Here is a 25,382-nt window from a genome sequence, read left to right on the forward strand (position 1 = left end):
ATTAACCCTTCAATGCCCAGACGTTATTCAGTAGCTTGGCTCTAGACTGGCCCCATGAGGGGCTTCTGGGACACAGCTAACCCTTATGGAAGGAGGCACAGGGATGCAGACGTCCGGATGTTCATCGCTGCGGATGTTCAAGCGCACGTGGACCCAGCTGTCAGGGTGCCTGGCCTGGGTGAGGGTCCTATCTGAAAATGACAAACTCAGAGCAGACTGTCAGAAAACAGGGCAGACCCCCCCCCCAAAAAAAAGTGGTATATTCTCGCATTAGATTTCACCAAGCCAGTAACAAAAGTCACTCCTGGAACACTGTATTCGTTTTACCTTGAAGCCACAGACAGTCCCCTTAGACATTCCAGCCCCCCCCCCCTTTCTTTTTACCACACAGTCAAACTGGACTTTGTGATGAAAGCTTATTAAAACCAAATTCACCACACATCTGGTTCTTCCAGCCCTGGGGGGCCAGCCACTTACCAAGGTCAATGGATACTTCATATCATAAATAAAAACCCATGCCGATAGCCGATCCTTTAGTAAGCGGTCTAGAGATTTATTAACTAAGAAAAAGAAATGAAAGTTATTAAAAGGTTAAACCGATAAAGTACATTACAGTTGAATTATATCGCATATAGTCCAAAAAATAGCAGGGATTTTAATCGGCTGGTTTTCTGTAAATCTCTCTGGATTGCCCAAGTAGTTTGGGGGGACCTCAGTCCTTTTGTTCAAAATTCCCTTGTTAGATAGAATTCATCAGTCCAGAGGTGGGATAGGAAAGAGGTGGGGAGGAGCCTTTGTTCTCTCCTTTTATAGCTTGACCCTTTGGGCTTGAAAAATACTGGCTGTCTCATGGGGCAAGCATCTCCATGGCACACAGGAAAAGAAAAAACCCTCAGTACCCTGTGTTGTGGACCTCCTCCTGGGGCTGGCCAAGATGACCATCCACCATACCGGGAGGAGGAAGCCGGATAGGGAGGTGTTCAGTAACTATGGCGCCTACTTCCAATCCTCCCTTAAATCACATCTCCAGGCAGAGTTCCACAGGTCCATGTCCACTGGCTCCCTGGATGGCTTTAAGGAGCAGTGGGCACTGTCGGGGATTCCTTGCTCAGTGCCCCCCTCTGAATCCTTGCCTTTGAAACGGTGACTTTCACTCATGTCCCTGTATTTTTACTTTGTTGTCCCTCAAAATAATATCCTCCCTTTAGGCCCACCCATGCCCAGTACCCAACACCCCCCACCAGAGCAAATGCTCAGGCATGAAATCCCTTCCAATGAAACCTGTCTGTCTGCTTCTCACACATCCACTGCCTCAGAACCCGCAGGACCCCAACATTCCATCCAGTTGCTTCGGAACGCTCAGGAACCCAACATTCTGTTCAGCTGCCACAGAACCAGAACAGGGCAGGGCACCAACACTCCATCCGGCTGCACATTCCTTGTTGGGATAAGGGATCCCTGTGGGGCTGTGTCCATTTGTGCTTGAACATCCATAGGGATGGGGCCTTGGGTGAGATCCCGGCCGGGGCTCCCTTCCACAAGGGCTAGCAGCCTGTCAGTGCCCCCCTGGGGCTCGGCCAAGCATGACGGTGCTGCGCGCCTCCCCAGAGTCTTGAGCCTAACGTCTGGGCAGGGAAGGGTTAATCCGAACTCCGCCCCTTCCCGGGGCACGTGGTGCCATAAGGGGGCTGTAATAGGGCAGGTCGGGAGCAGGGGGCGAGCCCAGTGGCGCTCCGGACGCCTGGGTTCCGAGCCTGGCTCGCAGCGCCGTGAGGGGCGAGTCCCAGTCTGCAGCCAGCGGGCCTAGGAAGGGCTCGCCCCGGCTGGCCGGGCGGTGAGTGGGGGCGCCGGGGAGAGGCCGAGGCAGGAAATCGTTGCCTGGGGAAGTGTTCGCAGGGCCAGGGGGGATCGGAGCCGAAACGCGGCTGGTACCGGAGAGACTCCCCGCCAGCCAGGTCGGAGGGGGGTTTCTAGATCAGCTGTGCGGTGTTTTCTTCCTGTCGCGAAGGTGGGAACAAAGGATCAGGGAATCCCCATCAGGCCGGGACTTGGAGACCAGCGCTGCACAGGCCACTCGCGGGGAGACCCCAAAGCCCTGAGCAGGGAGAGACACCAGCCTGAATCAGTACGGGGCTGGTTGACAGCAGAGAGACCCCCTCATTCCAGTGTAAAGACGACCCCACCCTCATGGAAGAAAAACCCCATAAATGTTCAGACTGCAGGAAAAGCTTTAAGCAGAGCTCAACCCTAAGGAGGCACCAGCAAACCCACACGGGGGAGCGACCCTACAAATGCCTCCAGTGTGGGAAGAGCTTTGCCGACAGCTCTAAGCTCCTTCGCCATCAGAGGAGCCACACCGGGGAGCGACCCTATGGGTGTGAGTGCGGGAAAAGCTTTGCTGACAGCGCCAAGCTCCTAGAGCACCAGCGAACCCACACAGGAGAGCGACCCTACAAATGCCCCCAGTGTGGGAAGAGTTTTGCCGACAGTTCCAGCCTCCTTCGCCATCAGAGGAGCCACACGGGGGAGCGACCCTGCGTGTGTGCCCAGTGCGGGAAGAGCTTTGCCGACCCCTCCAACCTCCTTCGCCATCAGAGGAGCCACACGGGGGAGCGACCCTGCGTGTGTGCCCAGTGCGGGAAGAGCTTTGCCGACCCCCTCCAACCTCCTTCGCCATCAGAAGAGCCACACGGGGGAGCGACCCTACACGTGTGCCCAGTGCGGGAAGAGCTTTGGGCAAAACTCAAGCCTGATGAAGCACTGCAGGGCCCACACAGGCGAGAAACCCTACAGGTGTGATGAGTGCGGGAAGAGCTTCGCTCAGACCTCCAACCTCCTGGAGCATCAGAGGATTCACACGGGCGTGAAACCCTACAAATGCCCCGACTGCGGGAGAGTATTCTGCCACAGCTCCTCGCTGACAGGCCATCGGAGGATCCATACTGGTGAGCGACCCTACAAATGTGTCATCTGCGGGAAGAGCTTCAGCCAGAGGTCCAACCACACCCAGCATCAGCGGACCCACACGGGGGAGCGACCCTTTACATGCGATGAATGTGGGAAGAGCTTCAGTGTTCGCTCCAGGCTTATTATGCACCAGAGGATCCACACAGGGGAGTGACCCTGTAAATGTCCCAACTATGGGAACCGCTTTAGTGACTGGCCAAATTTCACAAGACATCTGAAGACACATACCCAGGATGGGCCTGAGACATAAATTTGAAAGAAAGCTTAATTTGGAGCTCAGACCTTGGTGGCAAGAGCAGGGGTCTTGGATTATCAGGACTCCTAGATTCTATTCCCAGTTCTAGGAAGGGAGTGGGGTCTGATGGGATAGAACAGCGGTAAGGATGAATGTCGGGACTCCTGGGTTTTATTCCCTGCACCTGGAGAAAAGTGGGGTCTAGTGTGTTAAAACAGGGGGCCGGGAGTCAAGACACCTGGATTCTATTCCCTGTTGTGGGAGTGGGATTTAGTGGGTTAGAGGAGGCGCTGGGAATCAGGATGGCCAGGTTCCATGTCCAGCTCTGGGAGGATGCAGGGTCTACTGGTTGGAGTGGGGAGGGCATTTCATTACTGTCCTAACCTTTTTCGTTTTATAAACACCATTGCTGGGATACCTATGAGCCCAATGTCATGTGGCCATTGAAAAGGCAAACACAATCCCAGGATGTATCAGGCAAGGTACTTCCAGTAAAGGTTGTGGAGGGGGTGAGGATAGCTCAGTGGTTTGAGCACTGGGCTGCTAAGCACAGGGTTATAGGTTCAGTCCTTGAGGGGGCTACTTAGGGATCTGGGGCAAAATCAGTACTTGGTCCTGCTAGTAAAGGCAGGGGACTGGACTCAATGACCTTTCAGGGTCCCTTCCAGTTCTATAAGATAGGTATATCTCCTTATATTTAGGTTCTTCTCATCCCAAACCATCTTTGGAGAGACAGGGAGCATTACAGCATTGCCATTCATTCCTCACAAAGAAAAGTTGGTCTGGAAGGGACCCCCCGAGCTCATCTAGTCCAGCCCCCTGCACTGAGGCAGGACCAATCCTGTCTAGACCATCCCTGACCGATATTTGTGCAACCTGTTCATCCAAAATTCCAGGGACAGGGAGGCCACAGCCTCCCTTGGAAGCCTGATCCAGAGTTTAACTATCCTTAGGCCTGGTCTACACTGGGGAGGGTCAATCTAAGATACACGACTTCAGCTATGAGAATAGCGTAGCTGAAGTCGACGTATCTTAGATCAAATTAAAATTATTTACTTTGCGTCCTCGCAGCGCTGGATCGACGGCCGCAGCTCCCCCGTTTACTCTGCTTCCGCCTCTCGCACTGCTGGAGTTCAGCAGTCGACGGGAGAGCGATCAGGGATCAATTTATCGTGTCTACACTACACGCAATACATCGATCCCTGATAGATCGATCGCTACCCACCGATCCAGCGGGTAGTGTCAACGTACCCTTAGAGTTAGAAAAGTTTTCCCAATCTCTGACCTACATCTCCCTGCCTGAAAACTGAGCTGCTTACTTCTTGTCCTGCCGTAGGTGAACATGGAGAACAAACGATCACTGTCCTCTTTATAATCGCCCTGGCTCTATTTGAAATATGTTATTAGGTCCTCCCTTCCTGTCTTCTTTTGTAAGGACTAAATATGCTCCATTTTCCCCCCTCATAGATCAGGTTTTCTAAACCTTGGATCATTTTTGTTGCTCTCCTCTGGATTCTCTCCAGTTTGTCCACATCTCTCCTAAAGCGCAGCGCCCACAACTGGACACGCTATCCAGCTGAGGCCTCACCAGGGCTGAGTAGAGCAGGACAGTTACCTCCCATGTCTTACGTGCAACACTCCTGTTAATACACCCCAGCACGATATTAGCCTGTATTGTATTGACTCGTATCCAATCTGTGATCCACTATAACCCCAGATCCTTTTCAATTGTATTACTGCTAGCCAGGGCTCTCCCTTTTCTAGTTGTCCATTTGATTCTTTTTTCTTCCTAAATCCAGGTCTACACTCAAAAATTAAGTCAACCGAGTTATGTTGCTCAGCCACCCAAACACTCTCCTCTGAGCTGTGCCAGCCCTGTCTTTACTTCGCAGGTAAACAAGAGGTGCACTGTAGTCTCCTTGAAGCATCCCCCTTGTTACATCCAGCCCCTGACACTGATTACTCACAGAAATCCCAGATCCCCTGCTCCCAAAGAAGCCATGTACCCCAATTTACGAGTCTGACCTTACCTCACCGCTCGCATAGCACTTGTGAGCACTTATACTAAAAACAAAAGGTTTATTTAGGGAAAAGATAGACATTCCACTAGAAACAAGGGAGAGGTGGTCGCAATACAAAACAAAATCACAAAGCGTGAACTAGAGCTTGTTGGGAACGAAGAAGGCATATATAGGCAGAAGCCTGCTGTGGATTTTAAGAGTTTGTTCTGATAACGTTTAACAGCAGAAGCAGAGCTATGTATGTGTAAGAAACTGCAGAGCAATCATGGTAGTGAGAACAAGAAAAGACCCCGTGACTAAAAAGCTAGAAAAGACCGGTTTGAACTAACACTAAACATGTACTGATGGGGGAGGAGAGTTAACATGGAAGTGAGAGACTAATACACATATATGAGAAAAGATAAAGTAAGTTTGTGTAACAAAGGGAGGTTGAAGCTGTATTGTCTGATGCTGGAAGTGACTGCAGTCCTCCTAATGAGCTTCCAACTTGTAAGTAGTTGATCACAACTTGCTGAGTGTTTTGCCTTAATAAATCTAATAAATCTTTGTTAGACCCATCTGCTGAGTACTAATAGATGCCTTTCCTACCTAATGCACACCCCTTCTGCTGGGCATTCATGGACCCCAGAGTGAAATGATGTAGTGGCCATAGTCCAGTTCCAATGGACAAACTTCCTAAGCGGTTGTCAGGGAAAGTGTAAATACATAAGACATTTCTGCCTCTTCAGCTATCCACCCCAAGTACAATCAGGCCCCTGACCCGCGAGCCTCCCCGGCCACCCCCTATGCATTATCTGAGCCAGCTGTGTGATATGCAGCTGGCCCACCTCTGAACTGTGCCTTGGAATAGCTGTCAAGGCTTGTGCTCCACACCCTTCACTTCCTCAGCCTTGTGTCCTGCCCCAGCACTAAGTGGTGGGACCTCCTATCCCTTGTGGAGGGTGAGGAGCTTTGGTGGGCAAGTGCATATTTCACTCTGGTCCCACGGCCCACCAGGGATATTAGTTGGCCGCTTCTTCACAGAGCCATGAGCATGGGTGTGAGCGCTGTTCGGGGTTCTCTGCTTGGTGCCCCAGCTGGATCTAGGTTTTTGAACCTATGACTTGTATCCCTGTTTTTTTCCCCACTTGTTGTCCCTCAAAATCATTTGAAAGTTGGGTCCAGTAGCTCCCCCCCCCCTTAGGCTGGAGGAGAGGTGCCTTAGATATGGGCGGACTTGTACCATCCCCCATCCTGAGAGCCTCAATAGATACCCCCCACGCCGCCCTCCCCAGGTCAAAGTCTGAGGCATGAAACCCCTTCCTGTGGAATAAAGTTTGTCTACTTCTCATCCCCACCACTGCCTCAGAACCCTGAGGGCCCCAACATTCCATCCAGTTGTTTCAGAACTCTCAGAGGCCCAACATTCTGTGCACCTGCTTCGAACCCTCAGGGCCCCAATATTCCGTGCAGCTGCCACTGCACCTTCAGGGTCCCAACTTCTCGCCCAGCTGCACATCCCTTGGGATAAGGGATCCCTGTGGGGCTGTGTCCATTTGTGCTTGAACATCCATAGGGATGAGGCCTTGGGTGAGATCCCGGCCGGGGCCCCCTTCCACAAGGGCTAGCAGCCTGCCAGTGCCCCCCTGGGGCTCGGCCAAGCATGACGGTGCGGCGCGCTAATGCCCAGGCTATAGGTATATCCCGCCCTCGCCAGAGTCTTGAGCCTAAAGTCTGGGCAGGGAAGGGTTAATCTCAACTCCGCCCCCTTCCGGGGCACGTGGTGCCATAACGGGGCCGTAATAGGGCAGGTCGGGAGCAGGGGGTGAGCCCAGCAGCGCTCCGGACGCCTGGGTTCCGAGCCTGGCTCGCAGCGCCGTGAGGGGCGAGTCCCAGTCTGCAGCCAGCGGGCCCAGGGAGAGCTCGCCCCGGCCGGGCGGTGCGTGGGGGCGCCGGGGAGAGGCCGAGGCAGGAAATCGCTGCCTGGGGAAGTGTTCGCAGGGCCGGGGGGTACTGGAGAGACCCCCCCTTCCCTCCAGCTCTGGAGCAGCGCGGGGGGGTCTGTGCAGCTGAGCCCAGCAGGGTCCCCCCAGCCGAGCCCGCCCTGGGGCAGCAGTCGGAGGCGGGTTCTAGATCAGCTGTGCGGTGTTTTCTTCCTGTGCCGAAGGTGGGAACAAAGGATCAGGGAATCCCCATCAGGCCGGGACTTGGAGACCAGCGCTGCACAGGCCACTCGCGGGGAGACCCCAAAGCCCTGAGCAGGGAGAGACACCAGCTTGAATCAGAGCGGGGCTGGTTGGCAGCAGAGAGGAACCCGCCCGCCCCCCCCCCCCATTCCAGGGGAGAGACGACCCTGTCCCCATGGAAGAAAAACCCCATAAATGTTCAGACTGCAGGAAAAGCTTTAAGCAGAGCTCGACCGTAAGGAGGCACCAGCAAACCCACATGGAGGAGCGACCCTACAAATGCCTCCAGTGTGGGAAGAGCTTTGCCGACAGCTCTAAGCTACTTCGCCATCAGAGGAGCCACACGGGGGAACGACCCTACAAATGCCTCCAGTGTGGGAAGAGCTTTGCCGACAGCTCTAAGCTACTTCGCCATCAGAGGAGCCACACGGGGGAACGACCCTACAAATGCCTCCAGTGCGGGAAGAGCTTTGCCGACAGCTCCGACCTCCTTCGCCATCAGAGGAGCCACACAGGGGAGCGACCCTACATATGTGCCCAGTGCGGGAAGAGCTTCGGGCACCGCGCAACCCTAATCAAGCACTGCAGGACCCACACGGACGAGAGACCCTACAAATGTGATGAGTGCGGGAAGAGCTTCTCGGAAAGCTCCAAGCTCCTAGAGCACCAGAGGATCCACACAGGCCTGAAACCGTACAAATGCCTTAACTGCGGGAAAGTGTTCTGCCACAGCTCCTCGCTGACCAACCATCAGCGGGTCCACACAGGTGAGAGACCCTATAAATGCCCTGAGTGCGAGAAGACTTTTGGACGCCGCTCCATGCTCGTGCGACACATGAGGATCCACACAGGGGAGCGACCTTACAAATGCCCCCACTGCGGGAAGGCCTTTGCCGTTCTCTCAGTCCTGATCCAGCATGAGCGGATCCACGCAGGGGAGAAACCCCACAAATGCGCCCACTGCGGGAAATGTTTCAGCGATCCCTCCGTCCTGACCCGGCATGAGCGCATCCACACAGGCGAGCGACCCTACAAGTGTGTTCATTGCGGCAAGGGCTTCGGTCAAAGCTCCACCCATGCCCAGCATCTGAGAACCCACACCGGGGAGCGGCCCTATAGATGTGATGAGTGTGGGAAGAGCTTCAGTGTAAGTTCCAGCCTTGTTGTCCACCAGAGGATCCACACAGGAGAGAGACCCTATAAATGTCCGGACTGTGGGAAGAGCTTTAGTGGCTGGCCAAATTTTAGCAGGCATCTGAGGACCCACGCCCAGGAGTAAACCCGACAGGTGACCCAATTCTGGGAGAAGCTACTGTGAGCGCTCTGGGCTCTTTAGAGAGAGAACCCATGCATTGGAGAGATGCTATAAATGTCCCAACTGTAGCCAGAGCTTCTGTCTCAGCTCGGAACTTAGTAGGTACCAGAGAATCCACATGTGGGGGGGGGGTGGGTTACCTATAAACACCCCAACTGATGGAAGAGCTTTAGTCCCAGGATGTACCTTATTATTCATCAGAAGATCTACAGAAGAGACAGGCCTGAGCAATAAATGTGGAGGTAAGCGTCATTCAGAGCTCAGAACAGGACTTCCTCTGTGGCAGAGGAGTGGGGCCTCCGGGTTAGAGTGGGGCGGATAGTGAGTTTCTTTTCTACCTCTTATTGTGTTGATTTTGTGCAATGTGAGTTGTTAAAAATTCAACTGGAAGGTGAAGTTGTCTTTTCTGGTAGAATGTAACTTTTCTTCACACTATCATGGGGGGGGGGGGAGGAAATCAAGGCAATAGCGCACTAGCCAGTTAGTGCATGGTAGAAAGCTGCTGTGTGAGTGGGGCATGACTGCTTTAGTCCTGCTGAAAGTGTGGAAGAATGGCAAATTAATAAACTGACCATGTGCCAGTTAGATTGAAAGCAAACTAGATCAGTTGGAGAGGGGGTGTGGCCAATATTAGAATGGAATCTAATGGATAATCCCTTTCTATTGAAGGCAGAGAATGCTAGTTCAGGAATTTAACACTAGGTTCTCTTCAGGTCAACATTAAACTTGAACAGTCTCTCTCCAATCAGGACACTGGTTATTCTTAACCAATCAAGAATTTATGAATTCACCTAGAACCATCCTAGTGTAGAACCAACAATTCACCAATCCAGTGTAGATACAACCACCATTCTGGGGATGTACTGAATAGACCAGGGGGTCTCAAACTGGGGGTTGGGACCCCTCAGAGGGTCACGAGGTTATTACATGGGGGGGGGGTCATAAGCTGTCAGCCTCTACCCCAAATCCCGCTTTGCCTCCAGCATTTATAATGGTGTTAAATATATAAACAAGTGTTTTTAATTTATAAGGGGGTCACACTCAGAGGCTTGCTAATCAATGGCGTAGCCAGGTGGAGGGAACTGGGGGAGCGATCACAAAAAAAGGCGCCACCCGCTGCGGCGCTTTTACTGACGGGGCGGCGCTCCGGGTCTTCGGCAGCACCTCGGCGGAAATTCACTCGCTCTGCGGCGGGACCTTCACTTGCTCCGCGGGTCTTCGGCGGCATTTTGGCGAGTGAAGAGCGGCGGGCCCGGAGTGAGTGAAGGGACCGCCACCGAAGGGCCGCCGAAGACCCGGAGCACCGCCAGGTGAGTAAAAATTAAAAAGGCACCAAGAAATTGAAAAGGCGCCACTTGTGCTCAGTGGGAGAGCGGCTGCTGCCCTACTCCCCCTCCCCCGCAGCTATGCTACTGCTTGCTATGTGAAAGGGGTCACCAGTAAAAAAGTTTGAGAGCCACGGGAATACACAACACAGTCTTGCAAGCATTGAGGCTCTGCGGTCATTATCAATGAACGATACAAGGCACCAAGGTTTCTTATGACCTTTATTATGACATCAGGCATCGGTACTTTAGTACCTGACACATTATGGCAGCTCCAAGGAGGTACTTATCTTTAAGGCACTTTGAAGAGCGTGATCACGGCTACTTGAATGGATTGGCCCAAAAGAGACAAGTTTAGACTATTAAAAGCAATTGCTTAAAGTTATTGTTTTAAATCTCTCGCAGGCCAGTTTGTTTGAGTTTATAAAGGAGAGAGTGCTTAGAGCATTAGTGAAAATCTATAGTGTTGTTACGTGATGTCTCACTAGAGAATATTGACTTACTCAATACAACCTTCAGCTTACGTTAAAGAACAGAAGGGGAAATATCATCTTTGAAATGAAATCTCACCTCTTCTTCTTATCCTGTTAACCCTGGATCAAGGGGGAGATTGCTTTCCGAACATCTGGGGATACTGCAGCTTCTTCATGGGTTCAGTCAACCCCAGGCTCCTCCCACAGAGTGACCTCAGTTTTATAGACCCTGACTCCAGTCCTTGTTGGAGGGGGCCTCCCTGTAATTTCTACTGGTCATTTGCCAACCAAGCGCTCAGATTTCAGCTCAGTTTCTCTGCTGCTTCCATGGGTATCCAGTAGATGGAGATAGTGTACAACAAAAGTCTTCAATCCTTTTCCTATGTCTTTTTATGTTTGATTCATTTCAAGGATTGTATTTCATATTAGCCCACTTCATTTATTGCATGCAGTGTAGTTGTAGCCATGTTGGTCCCAGGATACTAGAGAAACAAGATGGGTGAAGTGATATCTTTTATTGGATCAACTTAAGACTAAAACACATTTTTATTGACTTATTCTAAGCAGAAAAGTTATGTTGGAAAATAGTTACTGTTGATGAGGTGCAAAGGAATTTTGTCAATATCACTTTTCACAGCAGACTTAGCGCCCCATTGCCGCCCGTCCTGCTGCGCTGCTGCTGTGAATTCTGCGCTAGCAAGTCTGCTGTGAAAAGTGAGATTTGTATGTTTGTTAATTTCACTTTTCACAGCCTCCCTGCTCTGAAGGCAGCGTTGCCACCAGCAGCAGCATGGAAATAAGAGTAGCCATGTTTCTCTAGGATCCTGGGACCAACACGGCTGCAACTACACTCCATGCAATAAATGAAGTGGGCTAATATGAAATACAATCCTTGAAATGAATCAAACAAAAAGACTCTGATAGGAAAAGGATTGAAGATTTTTGTTGTACACTATCTCCATCTATTGGATACCCATGGAACCAGCAGAGAAACTGGGCTGAAATCTGAGCACCTGGTTGGCAAATGGCCAGTAGGAACAAAAAATAAGTTATCACCTCACCCATCTTGTGATGTTGTTGATTGGAATTTCACCCCTTTTAAGCAATTTCTTTTAATAATTCAAGGCTGTACCCTGGTGAAGTGGTGTTATCTTTCAGTCTTCCATTTTGTGCTATCCAATGCCTATTGCTTCTGGAGTGCAACCATCATATACCAGGAAAACAAACAAAATCCATTGTAGTCTTCTAAATTTGGTGGATAAATTCCATACATTCTTTCATCGTATATAAGCATGTCATACTATTTAGTTCTCACAATAGCACAAAAGACATTATCATCATAGAGAGAGAGAGTTTATCTGATTCACATAGCAGAGGAGTGTGCAGCTTCTAAATTTGGGGTGGAGGACATATTGATAGGACAAAACAGATCATCAATGGTATATTTGATTGATGAGCACAACAGATGTATAGTTTCGCATTTGGGATGAAAACATGTGCTTTGGTTTCTTGGGGTAACAGACATTTTGCCCTATTAGACCTTCAGTCTGCCAGCTTCCCCACCCATCATTTGATCCACCCCCAGTGTGCCATGGGGAAGCAGGGTATCACCCTACTTGGTGACTTTTTGGAGGTTTTTTAGCTATATTGGGAGTGAGAAAGAGGTTTTATCCGTATGACACTATGAGTGAGATTCTTGCTTAGGCAATTAACAATAATCTCATTCAGCCATTTTAGGTTGTGTTTTTGGGAAGAAGTGGAACTCCAGACCTTGGCTGATCTGTGGACAAGTGTCTTAGATCAAGAATTCTCAAACTGGGGGTTGTGAGGTTATTACATGGGGGTCACGAGTCAGGGGCTGTGCCAGCCTCTTCCCTGAGGTGGGGAAGAGCTGGACTAGACCAGTGGTGCACCAACTGGGAGGGGTGTCTGAGATTCTCTGGTGAGGGGCGCGAAGAAACTTTATTAATCTCACTTTTCACAGCAGACTTAGGACCCTATTGCTCTGCACTGCTGCTGGTGGCAGCGCTGCCTTCAGAGCAGGAAGGCTTTAAAAAGTGAAATTAACAAACCTACAATCGCACTTTTCATAGCAGACTGGCTGGGGCAGACTTCACAGCAGCGCCCTCTCACTGTTAACCAGTAACTATTTTACAAACTAACTTTTCTGCATAGAACAATAATTCGATAAAAATGTGTTTTAATTTTAAAACGTGGTTTTAATTTATAACAGTGGTCACACTCAGGCCTGCTGTGTGAAAGCGTTCTCCAATACAATAAGTTTGAGAACCACGCTTTTAGACGAAGTGTCTCACATGATATGAACCATTTTCTTATTTTCCAGGTGGATCTTATTTGAGGATGAACAGAGGTAGATAGCTTTGCATTTTTGAGGACCAGGAGGAACTAATAGGTACTAATCATTCAAGGCATATTAGTTCTCTATAAACCTGAAAGTGCTCAGCTGTTACCTTTAAACTTCCCTTCCTAAAGACTTGTTTATATGGGGAATTTTACCATCACAAATATACCTGGTTAATTATACCACCATAAGTCCCTGTGTGGACACAACTAGGCTCTCTCTCTGTTTTTGGTTCCTGCCAATCGCTGGCAATCACTTCCCCCCCAACACCTAATCATCTTACCTTGAAACTTCCACTAACCATCTCACCCCAGTAAAATATCTCCTTTCCGTCCTTCACCAGCTCCTTCCCCCTCCCAAATCTCACACCTCTCACCATAAATAAGATGCTACTACCCACCCATGAACTTTGAACCTTGTAATTTTTTATATATATGAGTGGGCTCCAAGAAAAGGAAGAACCACGCCAATGTTTTCTATCTTGTGTGGAGTCCCTATTGCGATGGTAGATCACATTTCAGCTGAACTTACATTTGTGGCATCGGGTGTGGAACAGGGTTTGATTTGAAAGTGAAGCTTTCTAACACTTGCTGCATTTGTGAGGGCTCTGTTGCTGGTGTGTATAACCTGATTCTGGTAAAGGGCGATCTTCTAATGAAAGCTTTTCCTACACTGGGGACATTTATAGGGCTTCTCCCTGGTGTGGATCTTCACATGCTTAGTTGGGTTTGATTTCTGCCTGAACCTTGCCCGCATTCAGTGTGCTCATAAGGTTTCCCCCCCATGTGAGTCTTCTGGTGCTGGACAAGCCCCAATCTCCAATTGAAGCTGTTCCCATAGTCCCAGCATCCATAGGGTCTTTCACCTGTGTGGGTCCTCTGATGCACCAGAAGGTTGAACCTCTGGGTGAACCCTACCCTGCACTGGAGATATCTGTGGGACGTTCCTTCATGTGGGTCATTTGGTGCTTCCTAAGGTATGAGCTCCGAGCAAACAGTTTCCCACAATCGGGGCATTTATAGGATTTCTCTTCTATGTGGCATTTCATCAAGTGTTGAACAAGGTACGATTTGAGAGCGAAGCTTTGCCCGCATGTGGTACATTTGTGAGGTCTCTCTTCCCGGTGCCTTAACTGATGCTGGGAAAGGCTGTACTTCTGACGAAAGCTTTTCCCACACTGGGGACATATGTAGGGTCTCTCCCCAGTGTGGACCTTCAGGTGTCTGGTCAGGGTTGATTTCTGCACAAAACTTTGCCCACATTCAGTACATTTGTGAGGTCTCTCTTGCTGGTGCATTAACTGATGCTGGGAAAGGTTGCACTTCTCACGAAAGCTTTTCCCACATTGGGGACATGTATAGGGTCTCTCCCCAGTGTGGACCTTCAGGTGTCTAGTCAAGTTTGATTTCTGCACAAAGCTTTGCCCACATTCCCTGCACTGATGAGGTTTTCCCCCTGCATGGGATTGCTGGTGATGGAGGAGCGCCGAGTTCCCCCTGAAACTCTTCCCACAGTCGGGGCATTTATGGGGTTTCTGTCCCGTGTGGGATCTCTGAGGATTATGATCATCACTCCCAGCAGGTCTCTCCTCCACCATGGAGTCTCCCTGCTGCCATCCTGCTCCACCGGGGTCTTCCCACTCAGGGCTCCGGGACATCCCGTTCGGCTCTGCTCCTGCAGCCTCTTCCTGCTGCGAAGTCTCCCCCTCTGTCCTGGCACCTGCTGGGACAGAGAGAGAATCCAGCCGGGGCTCATTCCCTGTGCCGGGGAGACGGGGGAGGGGCACAGGGCTTGGTTGCTGAGCAGAAAACTTGATGGGCAGGAAGCAAATCCTCCAAACCTTTCCCTGAGGGGAGAGGAGGGGCCAGTTCTGCCCCAAGGGCCCAGCTGAGCCTTCTGAAAAGCAGGAGGGGGAGAGGGCTCCTGCCAGGGGTGGGAATCTGGGAGTGTCACCTGCCGTGACGACAAGGACCTGCTGGGGACGATACTGACAGAGACAAGGTAGAACCGAAGGGAGCTGGGGGAGACCCTGGCAGCTTTGCTGGGATCCCAGCTTTTCCCTTCACTCCCGGACAGTCTCCGAGCCGGTGTTGCTCATTCCTCACCTGTGCGGGCGCCTCTCGGGGTCTCCCTTTCCTCAGAGCCCTGGAGATCCGGGACCCTCGGCTTTTCCCCTCGCTCCACTCGAGAGACCATGGCCAGGTCGGGGACGGGGAATCCTGCTCGGGGGAAGGAAACAGGTGAGATGGCGCTCGGTGAAATCTCCCTCCAGGGCGCGGTATGGAGAACTGCTCCTTGATTTTAACCCCAGCCCCGCTCTCTGCTTGGGGGGAAGCGGGATCTGCATTGTGGGGTGACGGTCTCTGTGCTGCTAGGTCTGGGGGATCCAGAGGCCAATGCCCCAAAGGCACCATGTGGGCTTCAGAACCTCCCTTCCCCCCACCCCCACCCAGCTGCTAATCCCGGAGGGGAAGCTGCTCCTCACCCGGTGAGATCAGAGGCTTTTCTTTATTCTCCTCCTTCACCTCCCTGCAGATCTTGCCCTGCTCTGGGGCCAGCGCTGCCCGCTCTGCCCTGGAGGAACACGCAGCCTCCTCCTCCCATGTCACCGGCTCCTGGAACAACAAAGACTCCCGCTCAGCACCTGCAATCCCCGCCAGCCCCACTCACTGCCCATCAGCCAACGAATCATCCGCTGGGAGCTCCTGCCATGGGTCCTAGAAGAGAATGGCCTCATGTCCCCTTCCCCACCCCCAGGAGCCAGCCAGTCCTGCTGCCCTGGGGCCGGATGGGAGCTGGTGACGCTGGTGGGAACGTGCTCAGGATCTGCCGTTTGGTAAACTGGGCCCCATGCAAACACAGTGTGTTTCAATACAGCCAGATGCAAGGTCATCCCACCGGGAACAAAGAATACAGGCCTTACTGACCCCACGCGGGACTGTCTCATGGAAAGCACTGCTTCTGACAGGGATTCTGCTGTCATTGTCGACAGACCACTGGACATGAGCTCCCAGTGAGATGTTGTGGGTGGGGGGGGAGAAGGGCCAATGCCATCCGTGGCTGTTTAAACAGAAGCAGCGAGGAGGGAGGTGGTTTGACCCCTTTGTGTGGCTTTGGGGAGACGCATATTAGAACAGAACGTCCAACTCTGGTGTCCCCATTTTAAAAAGGATGTTGACAAACTGGAGAGGGTGCAGAGAAGAGCCACAAAAATGATTCATTGTGCAAGGCACTGCATTTAGCCGTATGGAGTGGAAATCCATCTTATTGTTCTTTTTTAAAAATGATTCCGGGGCTAGAAACGATGCCTTACAGGGAGGGACTTGGCTCACTCTGTTTAGTTTATCAGAAAGGTTAGAGGGGTAGAAGTGTCTTCACAGGGAGAAAATTCATCAAAATTTAGGATCTACTTTCCTACACACACACACACACTCTGCATTATTAGCCTGTGTAACTCATTTCCACTAGATAGCACTGAGGCCTGGAGCTCAGTGGAGGATCGGATAGCACCAGGGATAATGAGAACCTCCCTAGGTACATTATTAGCTCAAGTAAAAAATGTTTTTAGGAGGAATCTGCTTCTGGGCACAACCCAACAACTAGCTGACAGGATTAGGAAGACACTTGGACAAGGGGCAAATTGTGCCCCCTTTGTCCACTACTGGATTTCTTTCATGTACCTATGAAGGGCCTAAACATTGGCCACTGGCCCCCAGTGTGGCTTGTTCCTGTGGGGACTGAACAACGTCATGGCAGACGGTGAAAGAAGAGAGAGCTGATTTTGGCGAGGGGCAAAGGGAAAGAGACTCATATCTTAGTCTTGGTCTACATCAAAAACTGGTATCAACCTGGCTATGTCACTCGGGGCTGTGAAAAATGTCTTGAATTCTTTGCAGAATTCTTCTGCCAACCTAGCTACTGCCGCTCGTGGAGGTGGATTTGCTACAGGGACAGAAAACCCCCTTCCATCGCTGTAGTGTCTGCATTACACCAGCAGAGGTGCAGCACTGGCGTTGTGCTGTGGTAGCACGTGTAGTGTAGACATACCCCTAGTCTCTTCCCCGCGGACGGCAGTGACCAGGCATCTGAGGAGACTCTCCAAGGGGATCCATTTTTCAGAAACAAGGGATTCACCCCACCACCTTCCAGACTCAAAGCAACATGTCCCCTGGGAGCCCTGGGATGAGGGATGGGGGCGGGGGGGGTCTTTTGTTGTGAGCTGCAAGGTCACAGCTGTCCCCAGCACAACCAAAAAAATACACAAACTCGCTGTTCTGCAATAGGCACAGAGGCCTTCACAGGGCACGTTCCTGCTTAGTTAACAGCACGCAGGGTTGATCAGGTAAAGTAGTGATCACTTGGTTCCAGCAGCCTAGTGGGAAACGAAAAGGAATGGCCGCTTCGCCGTGCCCTGCAATCCCCTCCCCTAAAAGCCCCACACTTCTGGGACACCGTCCTGCTCAATCCCTATGAAACCGACTGGCCGATGCCCCATTTACACTGCAGAGAGAACTGGGGTTTTGTGATTGGTCTAGGACATATTAGGGCTTAACCAGCTACGAGGCAAATGGGGCATTTTCCGGTTCACACCCAGCACTCGGCCCAGCGGTGTTTGTAGGAATAAACGGGGAAATATCCTGGTCTGCTAGTCCACACTGGCCAAGCAGCAGCTCCCTACAACAAGGACGTTATTTATTTCAGACACTCACAGTGGACTGTGGGATGCAGAGCTAGGGGAGGAAGTAGGATGTAAATCACCAGTTACAGGAAGCGGCCACACAGGAAAACCGCTGTGCGCCCAACCACTTACAGGAACTCTGCGATAGTCTGAGCGGCTCAACACTGAAGCCGCAGGCTAAGATGGGATGGTTGGTGACCCATTGTTCACCGTGTGCTTTGTGACAGTGAGCTGCATTTTTATCCCATAGTGCCACTTGCCAGTTAGGAGCATGGTAGCAAACTGCTGTCCGGATGGGGCACGACTGATTTACTCCTCCTCGGCTGTCACTGTTAAACTTCCCCCTGTGAGAGTTGGTCAATACAGGGTATTTTACAGGCATCAGTATACACGTCTAATTATAACTCTGTAACTTCCTGTGTGGACACACTTATTCTGGAATAAGAGTGTTCACTGCGGAAGTTATAACCTGTATTACCAGAGAGGCATAATTATACTAGTAAACCTCACGGGGTAGACATGCCCTAAGACGTGTTTAAAAGACACACACGCACGCACACAGAAACACACACGTATTCCCACTCCTACATCATCCCACTTTTCAAATGGTCCATACCTCCACTACCAGTCGCTCTCTGCTCTAGTTTTCTACCACTAGTGCCCTTGTGATCACTTCCCTCCAACATCCAATCATCTAACCTCCCTAACTATCTCCCCCTCCCCCCTGAGAAAGATCTCTTCCTTCCTCCCAAACATAGGCGCCAACTCCATGGGGGCTCCAGGGCTGGAGCACCCATGGGAAAAGTTAGCGTGTGCTTAGCACCCACTGGCAGCCAAGCTCCTCCCTTCCTCCCGCCCACCGGCAGCCCGCCAATCAACTCCTTCCCCTCCCTCCTGGCCTCCATGATCAGCTGTTCCATAGCACGCAGGAGGCACTGGGAGGGAGGGGACAGGGTGCACTCAGGGGAGGGGGGAGAACTGGGCAGGAAGAGGTGGAAGGGTGGAGTGGGGGCAGGGCCTGGGGCTGAGCAGGGGTTGAGCACCCCCAAGGAAAATTGGAAGCTGGCGCCTGTGCTCCCAACTCTCACACTTGTCACCATCGATAAGCCACTACTACCCACCCACGCTCTTTAAACCTTGTACTTTTTAATACGTATGGGGGAAGAAGTGCCCCACTCCAAGCAAGGAAGTACCACACCAATGTTTTCTACCGTGTGTGGACTCGCTATCGCAATGCTAGATCTACTGAATCTGAAGTTACATTTGCTGCATCACGTTTCTCTCCCATGTGGCGTTTCATCAAGTGTTGAACCAGGTTCGATTTCTGAGTGAAGCTTTTCCCACATTTGGTACATCTGTAGGGTCTCTCCCCAGCGTGGATCCTCAGGTGTCTAGTCAGGTTTGATTTCTGCCCGAAGCCTTGTCCGCATTCAGTGCACTCATGAGGTTTTTCCCCCGTGTGGGTCTTCTGATGCTTGACAAGCCCCGATCTCCTGTTGAAGCTCTTGTCACAGTGGGGGCATTTGTAGGGTCTCTCGTTCATGTGGGTCCTCTGATGCGTTAGGAGGCTGAACCTCTGGGTAAACCCTACCCCGCACTGGGGACATCTGTAGGGGCGCTGCCCCATGTGGGTTGTCTGGTGCTTCCTCAGGTCTGAGCTCCAAGCAAACTGCTTCCCACAATGGAGACATTTATGGGGTTTCTGTCCCATGTGGCGTTTCACCAAGTGTCGAACAAGGTACGATTTGAGAGCGAAACTTTGCCCACATGCGGTACATGTGTGAGGTCTCTCTTGCTGGTGCGTCATCTGATGCTGGGACAGGCTGTACTTCTGGCTAAAGCTTTTCCCACACTGGGCACACGTATAAGGTCTCTCTCCAGTGTGGATCCTCAGGTGCCTAGTCAGGGTGGATTTCTGCCCAAAACTTTGCCCACATTCCCTGCACTGATGAGGTTTTTCCCCCGTGTGGGATCGCTGGTGGTGGAGGAGCGCCGAGTTCCACCTGAAGCTCTTCCCGCAGTCAGGGCATTTACAGGGTTTCTGTCCCATGGGGGTTCCCTGAGGCTGGGGCTCACCACACCCAGCAGGTCTCTCCTCCCCTGGGGGATCTCCCTGCAGCCATGCTGCCCCACAGGCATCTCCCTGCTCAGGGCTCCGGGACATCCCAGGTGGCTCAGCTCCCACAGGTCCTTCCCATTGGGGATTCCCGTCGTCTGTCCCGGCACCTGCTGGGAGAGAGAGAGAGAGAGAGAGAGAATTCAGCCGGGGCTCGTTCCCTGTGCTGGGGTGAGAGGGGGCAGCAAAAGGGGTTTGTCGTTGAGCAGAAAACCTGATGAGCAGGAAGTGAAACCCCCAAACCCTTTCCCAGAGGGGAGAGGAGGGGCCGGGGCTGCTCCAGCATCCCAGCTGAGCCCTCAAAGAAAGGCTGGGGGAGGGATGGGCTCCTGCCAGGGGTGGATCCAGGAGTGGCACCTGCCATGAGGCAAGACAGAACTGGGGGGCTCCCACTGGCTTTGATGGGATCCCACCTGTTCCCTTCACTCCGAGGCGGCGTCGCTCATTCCTCACCTCTGTGGGCGCCTTTCGGGATTTCCCTTTCCTCAGAGCCCTGGAGATTCGGGACCCTCGGCTCTTCCCCTGACTCCATCCGGGGGATCGCAGCCAGGTCAGGGATGGTGAATCCTTCTGGTGGGGAGGAAACGGGCGAGACGCACCTGGTGAAATCTCCCCCTAGGGCTTTGTATGGAGAACACGCCCCGATTTTAACCCCAGCCCTGCTCTCTGCTGGGAAGATGCAGCATCACCATTTGGAGGGTGACCGTCTCTGTGCTGCTGGGCCCCCATGGGGGCTCCACAAGCCACTTCCCCAGAAATGTAATGCCCCCGATGCAGCATGACTTCTTCAGTAACTCCTGCCAACCCCCACCCCCAGCTCCTGAAGCGGCTCCTCACCCAGCAAAATGAGAGTGTCCTCCTTAACCTCTCTGCAGATCTCACCATGTCCTGGATCCAGCTCTGCCCGCTCTGCCCCAGAGAAACACACAGTCTCCTCCTTCCATGTCACCAGCTCCTGGAACAACAAGGGCCCCCGATCAGCATGTTATCGTTCAGTTTAGCCATCTCACAACCAGGCTCAATCAGGCTTCATTAGTCAGAGCCCAAAAAGCACAGCACAGAAAGGCAAAGGTTAATACATCACCAATCCGATCTGGAAGACCGTTTTTGCAGCGATCCAGATTGTCCTGAAATTATTGGCTTACCTCTAATCATATTTATTCCCGAGTTGTTTACAACAAAGGGAAAGTTCTACTCATCCCATGATATTAACCAAGGTTGACATACCAGTCCTCACCAGTTTCTTATCTTGTTTTGAACATAGTTCTCTAAAGGTCAGCAACCCTTAGAGACACGTACCTTGATACTGACCGGATGTTGGTTACGCATCAACAAAACTATCCATCTTATCCTGTCTCTTTGGTATGTCTCTGTACCTGACACTGAAATTGCAACTCTTCATATGTGCCCTCAGTTAACCAATCTTAGCATAACTGAAAAGCACCCTGGGAAGAGCTTAATATGAATACAATTCATAGTCACACAAAGCATTAATATAACACACGCTATTGATATAGATTGTATATGATATTGGTTAACACAGAGACCTCATCAATTTTCTCGTCTCTAGTTCCATTTAGGAGTTGCCAGACACAGAGGTGTCTTGTAACAGCCAGACTCAGATACCCGGAGGCTTCTGGGTTTCGCAAGCCTCAGATATCCTCATTCTGACAGGTCCTGCTAAGCTTCCAAACATCCAAAGAACAGAGGCACAGGCAAGCAGCACAGCGATTGCAACAGTGATTTAGTTCCCATGAGGTTTGCACAGCAAAGTTGAATACAACTCTAAAGAAATGGGAGAGTACAGTTCACGGATATACAGCATATCCTATTCCTTATCTGCTGTGCACAGCCACCTTAGACAATCATACTGCAGTAGTAAAGCAAGTCACATTTTGTTCATCCATCTGTTTGCGAGCTGATTTCACACTCCGCAGCAGGATTCCATTCCTTGTATGGAAATTGCCTCTCTAGCACTAGTACGGGAGTTTTGCAAGCCGTGGTCTCTCCCGTCACATACGGCCTAGGCGCTGCTTCAGTTGGTGACCAAGAGCTGTAACCTTAGCCAGACCCACTCCTTCCCCGCCAGCCTTCAAACCATCAGATGGGAACTCCTGACCCAGAGACGTAGAGGAGAAAGGCCTCTCGTTCCATTCCCCACCCCCATGAGCCACACCGTCTCCCCTTCTAGGGGGTGGATCGGAGCCAGCGCCTCTTAGAGGGGAAAGGCCCCATGGCCCATTCTCCACTTCCTGGGCCAGCCAGTCCCCTGTCCTGGGGCCAGGTCAGAGCCAGCACCTCCCCGTCCCAAGGTGAAAGGTCCCGTATCCCATTCCCCGACCCCCTTCAGCCAACCAGTCCCCCCCACCTCATGGGTGGATTGGAGCTGGCGCCCCCTAGAGGGGAAAGGCCCCGTGTCCCACTCCCTAATGATTTCACATCCGTAAATTACCTCCTGCTGTGGCCATATTCCGGGCTCTTCCTTGGCTAACTGGAAACCCTCCACCAGAGCCACGGCCTGCTCCCCGGTCTGGGGGTGACACCCCCCTACCCAGCTCTGGATCTCCTGGGGCAGGATGCTCAGGAACTGCTCCAGCACCAGCAGCTCCAGCATCTGCTCCTTGGAGCGCTGCTCCGGCCTCAGCCACGCCCGGGAGAGAAGGCAGAGGTGGTCGTACGCCTCCCGGGGCCCCTCAGCCTCCTGGTAGCGGAACCCCCTGAAGCGCAGACGATGCATCTCCATGTCGACGGGTCCGTGGGCATCCGGTTCCTCCACTTCCTCTTTGGGAACCAGGTCACATCCCGGTGGGGGCTGGAACTGGAGCCTGAGAGTGGCTGGGGGAGCCACCTGGGCAGCCATGGCCCGTCTCTGAGCCGGAGCACAGCTGTATCTCCCTGGGGATCGCCTGGCATCAGCAATGGACCCCCTGCAGCACCATCTGTACGGGGGGGCACGTCCAAGGGGGGATGAGATCAGCCCAGGGGATGATCACCTCTGTGGAGAGGGGAGAGAAATTAGAGCCACAGAAGAAATGAGAACAGCCCCCTCCCCCCCCATCCCCAGTGTTGTGGGGAGAGATGCAGACCCAGCACAGGTGACCCCAAGATTGGTGGCTCTCGATCTATCACCTACGTACTTCTGCACACCCGGGTCTCCTCCTGGCCGTGTGAAGTGAAAATCAACCAAAAAAGTATCATTGTTAGGACTTGTAGCCTGATCTACAGGTTATATATTACTTAAGAATCACCAATTATCACTTTGAGGGTTGACAAATTCTTGCCCCCAAGATCAGGCCCTGTATTATTCAAATTATTATATAGTTGGAAACCCCAATGTGCACAGTTGCAACACTCACACTATAGGAACTCTTCTATCTTTATAAATATAGTTTATTAATACATTGAGCACAGTGACAAACACCCCAACTCAGTAAGGTAGGTAGAGATACTACAGAATGTACATCTGCACGGCCACATACTCTCACCAGCCCTTGCATTACATTACGATCAACTTCTCCATCTCCTCCAGTGGCCAACCCAAGGAGTACATCTCCGTCTCCTACTGCCCCTGGGCTGGATGGGACTTTTATAATATGATACGCTGACGACACTATGTTTGATGCATATTCAGTAGGGGTATTTCCCTTTTTCCTTATTTGTATATCCTTACCTTTCCAATTTTGGACTGTCTTTCTTCTATGGGTTAGTATATCAATGATCTCAACTTATTATCATATATGTCAATTCGTTGCCATGGCCCTTTAGTGGTTAAGTATCTGCGAATGTAGCTCATGTACCTGTTATATATGTAAATTCGTTGCCATGACACTTCTGAAGTTGGATCGTGTACCTGTGGTCAGAACTTCCCCTTAAACACTCTATTTTCAGCTCCCAAAATACTTGGGGTTTTCCACTGGGCCGTTTATCTGCGCAAAGTTTAGCTCTTCAAAGTTCATAGGCCTCAAGGCTTATGCTAACTTGCTGAAGCTAATGTCTTACAGGATTCAGGCCTGTAGGTTCCTTGCATTACTGCTGAATACAGAGGCACTGGAGCCCCCATGGAAAAAAATTAGTGGGTGCTTAGCACCCACTGGCAGCCAGCTATCCCCGTCCCCCCAGTGCCTCCCGCCTGCCAGCGGCCCTGCTGATCAACTCCTCCCTCTCCCTGCCAGCCTCCCCACCCGCTGTGATCAGCTGTTCCATGGTGTGCAGGAGGCACTGGAGGGGGGAGGAGAGGGGATGGGCGCACTTGGGGAGGGGATGGAACTGGACAGGAAGAGGTGGGCCGAGGGCGGAGTGGGGGCAGGAAGAGGAGGGGTGGGGTGGAGCCTTGGGGGAAGGGGTGGAATGGGGGCCTGGGCGGCGTGTCCATTAGGCCGGGGAAGGCTGTGCCTCCCCAAACAGCCCCGCATGGCCTCAGCCATGGTCCTCCCCAAAGCTACCTCCTTCTTGCCCTTCCCCTTTGGCCCCAGCCCAGGCAGGGTATTCCTCTTCAGTACTGCTGGGGCTGGAGCTAGGGTGGCCAGGACTTGGGGGGGGGAGGTTGGGGCTGCCTAGCGCTGGGGGGGCCCCAGGTGCTGGGGCTGTGCCACCTGGTGCTGGTTTGGGGGGCTGGAGGCGCTGGGGCTGCCCACCCTGTGCTTGTGGGGGCTGAGGGTACAGGGGGGGCTAGCAGCCACGTGGAGGGGGGGCTCCAGATGCCTGCAAGGGAAGGGGGTGGGGCCGCAGCAGGGGGCCAGCCAGCACCTGCTTCCTATGAGTGGGGGCAGGGCCAGGGGGGAGTCAAGCACCTCCAGGGAAAGGAGGAAGCAGGTGTCTGTGGCTGAAAGGCAAGCTAGCCCTCTGGGCTACAGACTCCTTACCTGTGTCTTGTTCCTAGACCAGTGGGTCTCAAACTGTTGTCCTGGTGACCCCTTTCACACAGCAAGCCTCTGAGTGTGACCCCTCCCTTATACATTAAATCCACTTGTTTATATTTAGCACTATTATAAATGTGAAGCGGAGTTTGGGCTGGAGGCTGACAACTCGCAACCCCCCTGTAATAACCTCACGACCCCCAGTTGAGAGCCCCTGTCCTCAGTCCTGATACACAGATCTTCACGGATCTAATTACAAGCCCCCACTGCTTTCCCAGAGTTGAGGACAGAACCCAGGAGTCCTGGCTCCCAGCCCCTGCCAGAGCCAGGGAGAGAACCCAGGAGTCCTGGCTCCCAGCCCCTGCCAGAGCCAGGGAGAGAACCCAGGAGTCCTGGCTCCCAGCCCCCCCTGCTCTAACCACTAGACCCCTGGGGACCCAACCCAGTGTGTAATATCTGTGCTTTCCCTGCAGCTGGCTGGGGAGGGGAGGCGGGTGTTTCTCCGTCCCAGCCACAGTTGGGCTCCGATCCCCTCGCCCCTGTGGTGCCGCTTTCTCCAGGCAGTGATTTCCTGCCTCTGCTGCAGTTTCTCTCCCTCCCCGGAGCCGCCTCTGGCTGCTTCTCCCCGTGTCTCCCCCGCGCCCCCACTCACCGCCCGGCCGGGCTGCAGACGCAGACTCGCCCCTGCGCACCGGGAGTGACTCCGAATCCAGGCGAGGTGCAGGGGGCTGGACAGGAAGGAGCTAAGGTCCCTGCACTATTTACAACCGCCCCTTACAGCACCGCTCTGGGAAGTGGCCAGGCTCGGAGCTCATTGGTTTTAACCCTCCAGCCCGCAGGGGAGCTCCAAACAGGGAAAGAACCAGGGA

The 25,382-nt window shown here is 52.4% G+C and overlaps 3 protein-coding genes across 16 annotated transcripts; 2 read left to right on the plus strand and 1 right to left on the minus strand.

Moving 5' to 3' along the window:
- The first annotated feature begins 194 nt into the window (after positions 1–194).
- LOC135983331 (zinc finger protein ZFP2-like) lies at positions 195–5,780 on the plus strand. Its single transcript, XM_065594430.1, is given in 2 exon segments — positions 195–2,661; positions 2,663–5,780. Coding segments are annotated over 2 exon segments (933 nt in total). The 5' UTR covers positions 195–2,187; the 3' UTR covers positions 3,122–5,780.
- A 1,200-nt stretch (positions 5,781–6,980) lies between these two features.
- Positions 6,981–15,536, plus strand: LOC135983325 (zinc finger protein 16-like). Its single transcript, XM_065594408.1, has 2 exons — positions 6,981–8,945; positions 15,399–15,536. The coding sequence occupies exon 1, from the start codon at positions 7,564–7,566 to the stop codon at positions 8,665–8,667; it is 1,104 nt and encodes a 367-aa protein (XP_065450480.1). The 5' UTR covers positions 6,981–7,563; the 3' UTR covers positions 8,668–8,945; positions 15,399–15,536.
- On the minus strand, positions 12,700–25,313 carry LOC101948756 (zinc finger protein 271-like). 14 transcript variants are annotated; one of them, XM_065594264.1, is made up of 8 exons: positions 25,166–25,313; positions 22,110–22,652; positions 20,540–20,612; positions 20,111–20,227; positions 18,803–19,767; positions 15,349–15,478; positions 14,969–15,082; positions 12,700–14,585 (listed from the first exon to the last, which is right to left on the minus strand). In XM_065594264.1, the coding sequence occupies exons 2-8, from the start codon at positions 22,515–22,517 to the stop codon at positions 13,777–13,779; spliced, it is 2,616 nt and encodes an 871-aa protein (XP_065450336.1). In that variant the 5' UTR covers positions 22,518–22,652; positions 25,166–25,313; the 3' UTR covers positions 12,700–13,776. The 14 variants fall into 14 exon arrangements, with proteins under 14 accessions (XP_065450336.1, XP_065450334.1, XP_065450335.1 ...); XM_065594262.1 differs by having other exon boundaries at positions 20,495–20,612; XM_065594263.1 differs by having other exon boundaries at positions 18,803–19,770; positions 25,166–25,312.
- Between the last annotated feature and the right edge of the window lie 69 nt (positions 25,314–25,382).

Source organism: Chrysemys picta, chromosome 4 (assembly GCF_011386835.1).
Source record: "Chrysemys picta bellii isolate R12L10 chromosome 4, ASM1138683v2, whole genome shotgun sequence".
Taxonomy (NCBI): Eukaryota; Metazoa; Chordata; order Testudines; family Emydidae; genus Chrysemys; species Chrysemys picta.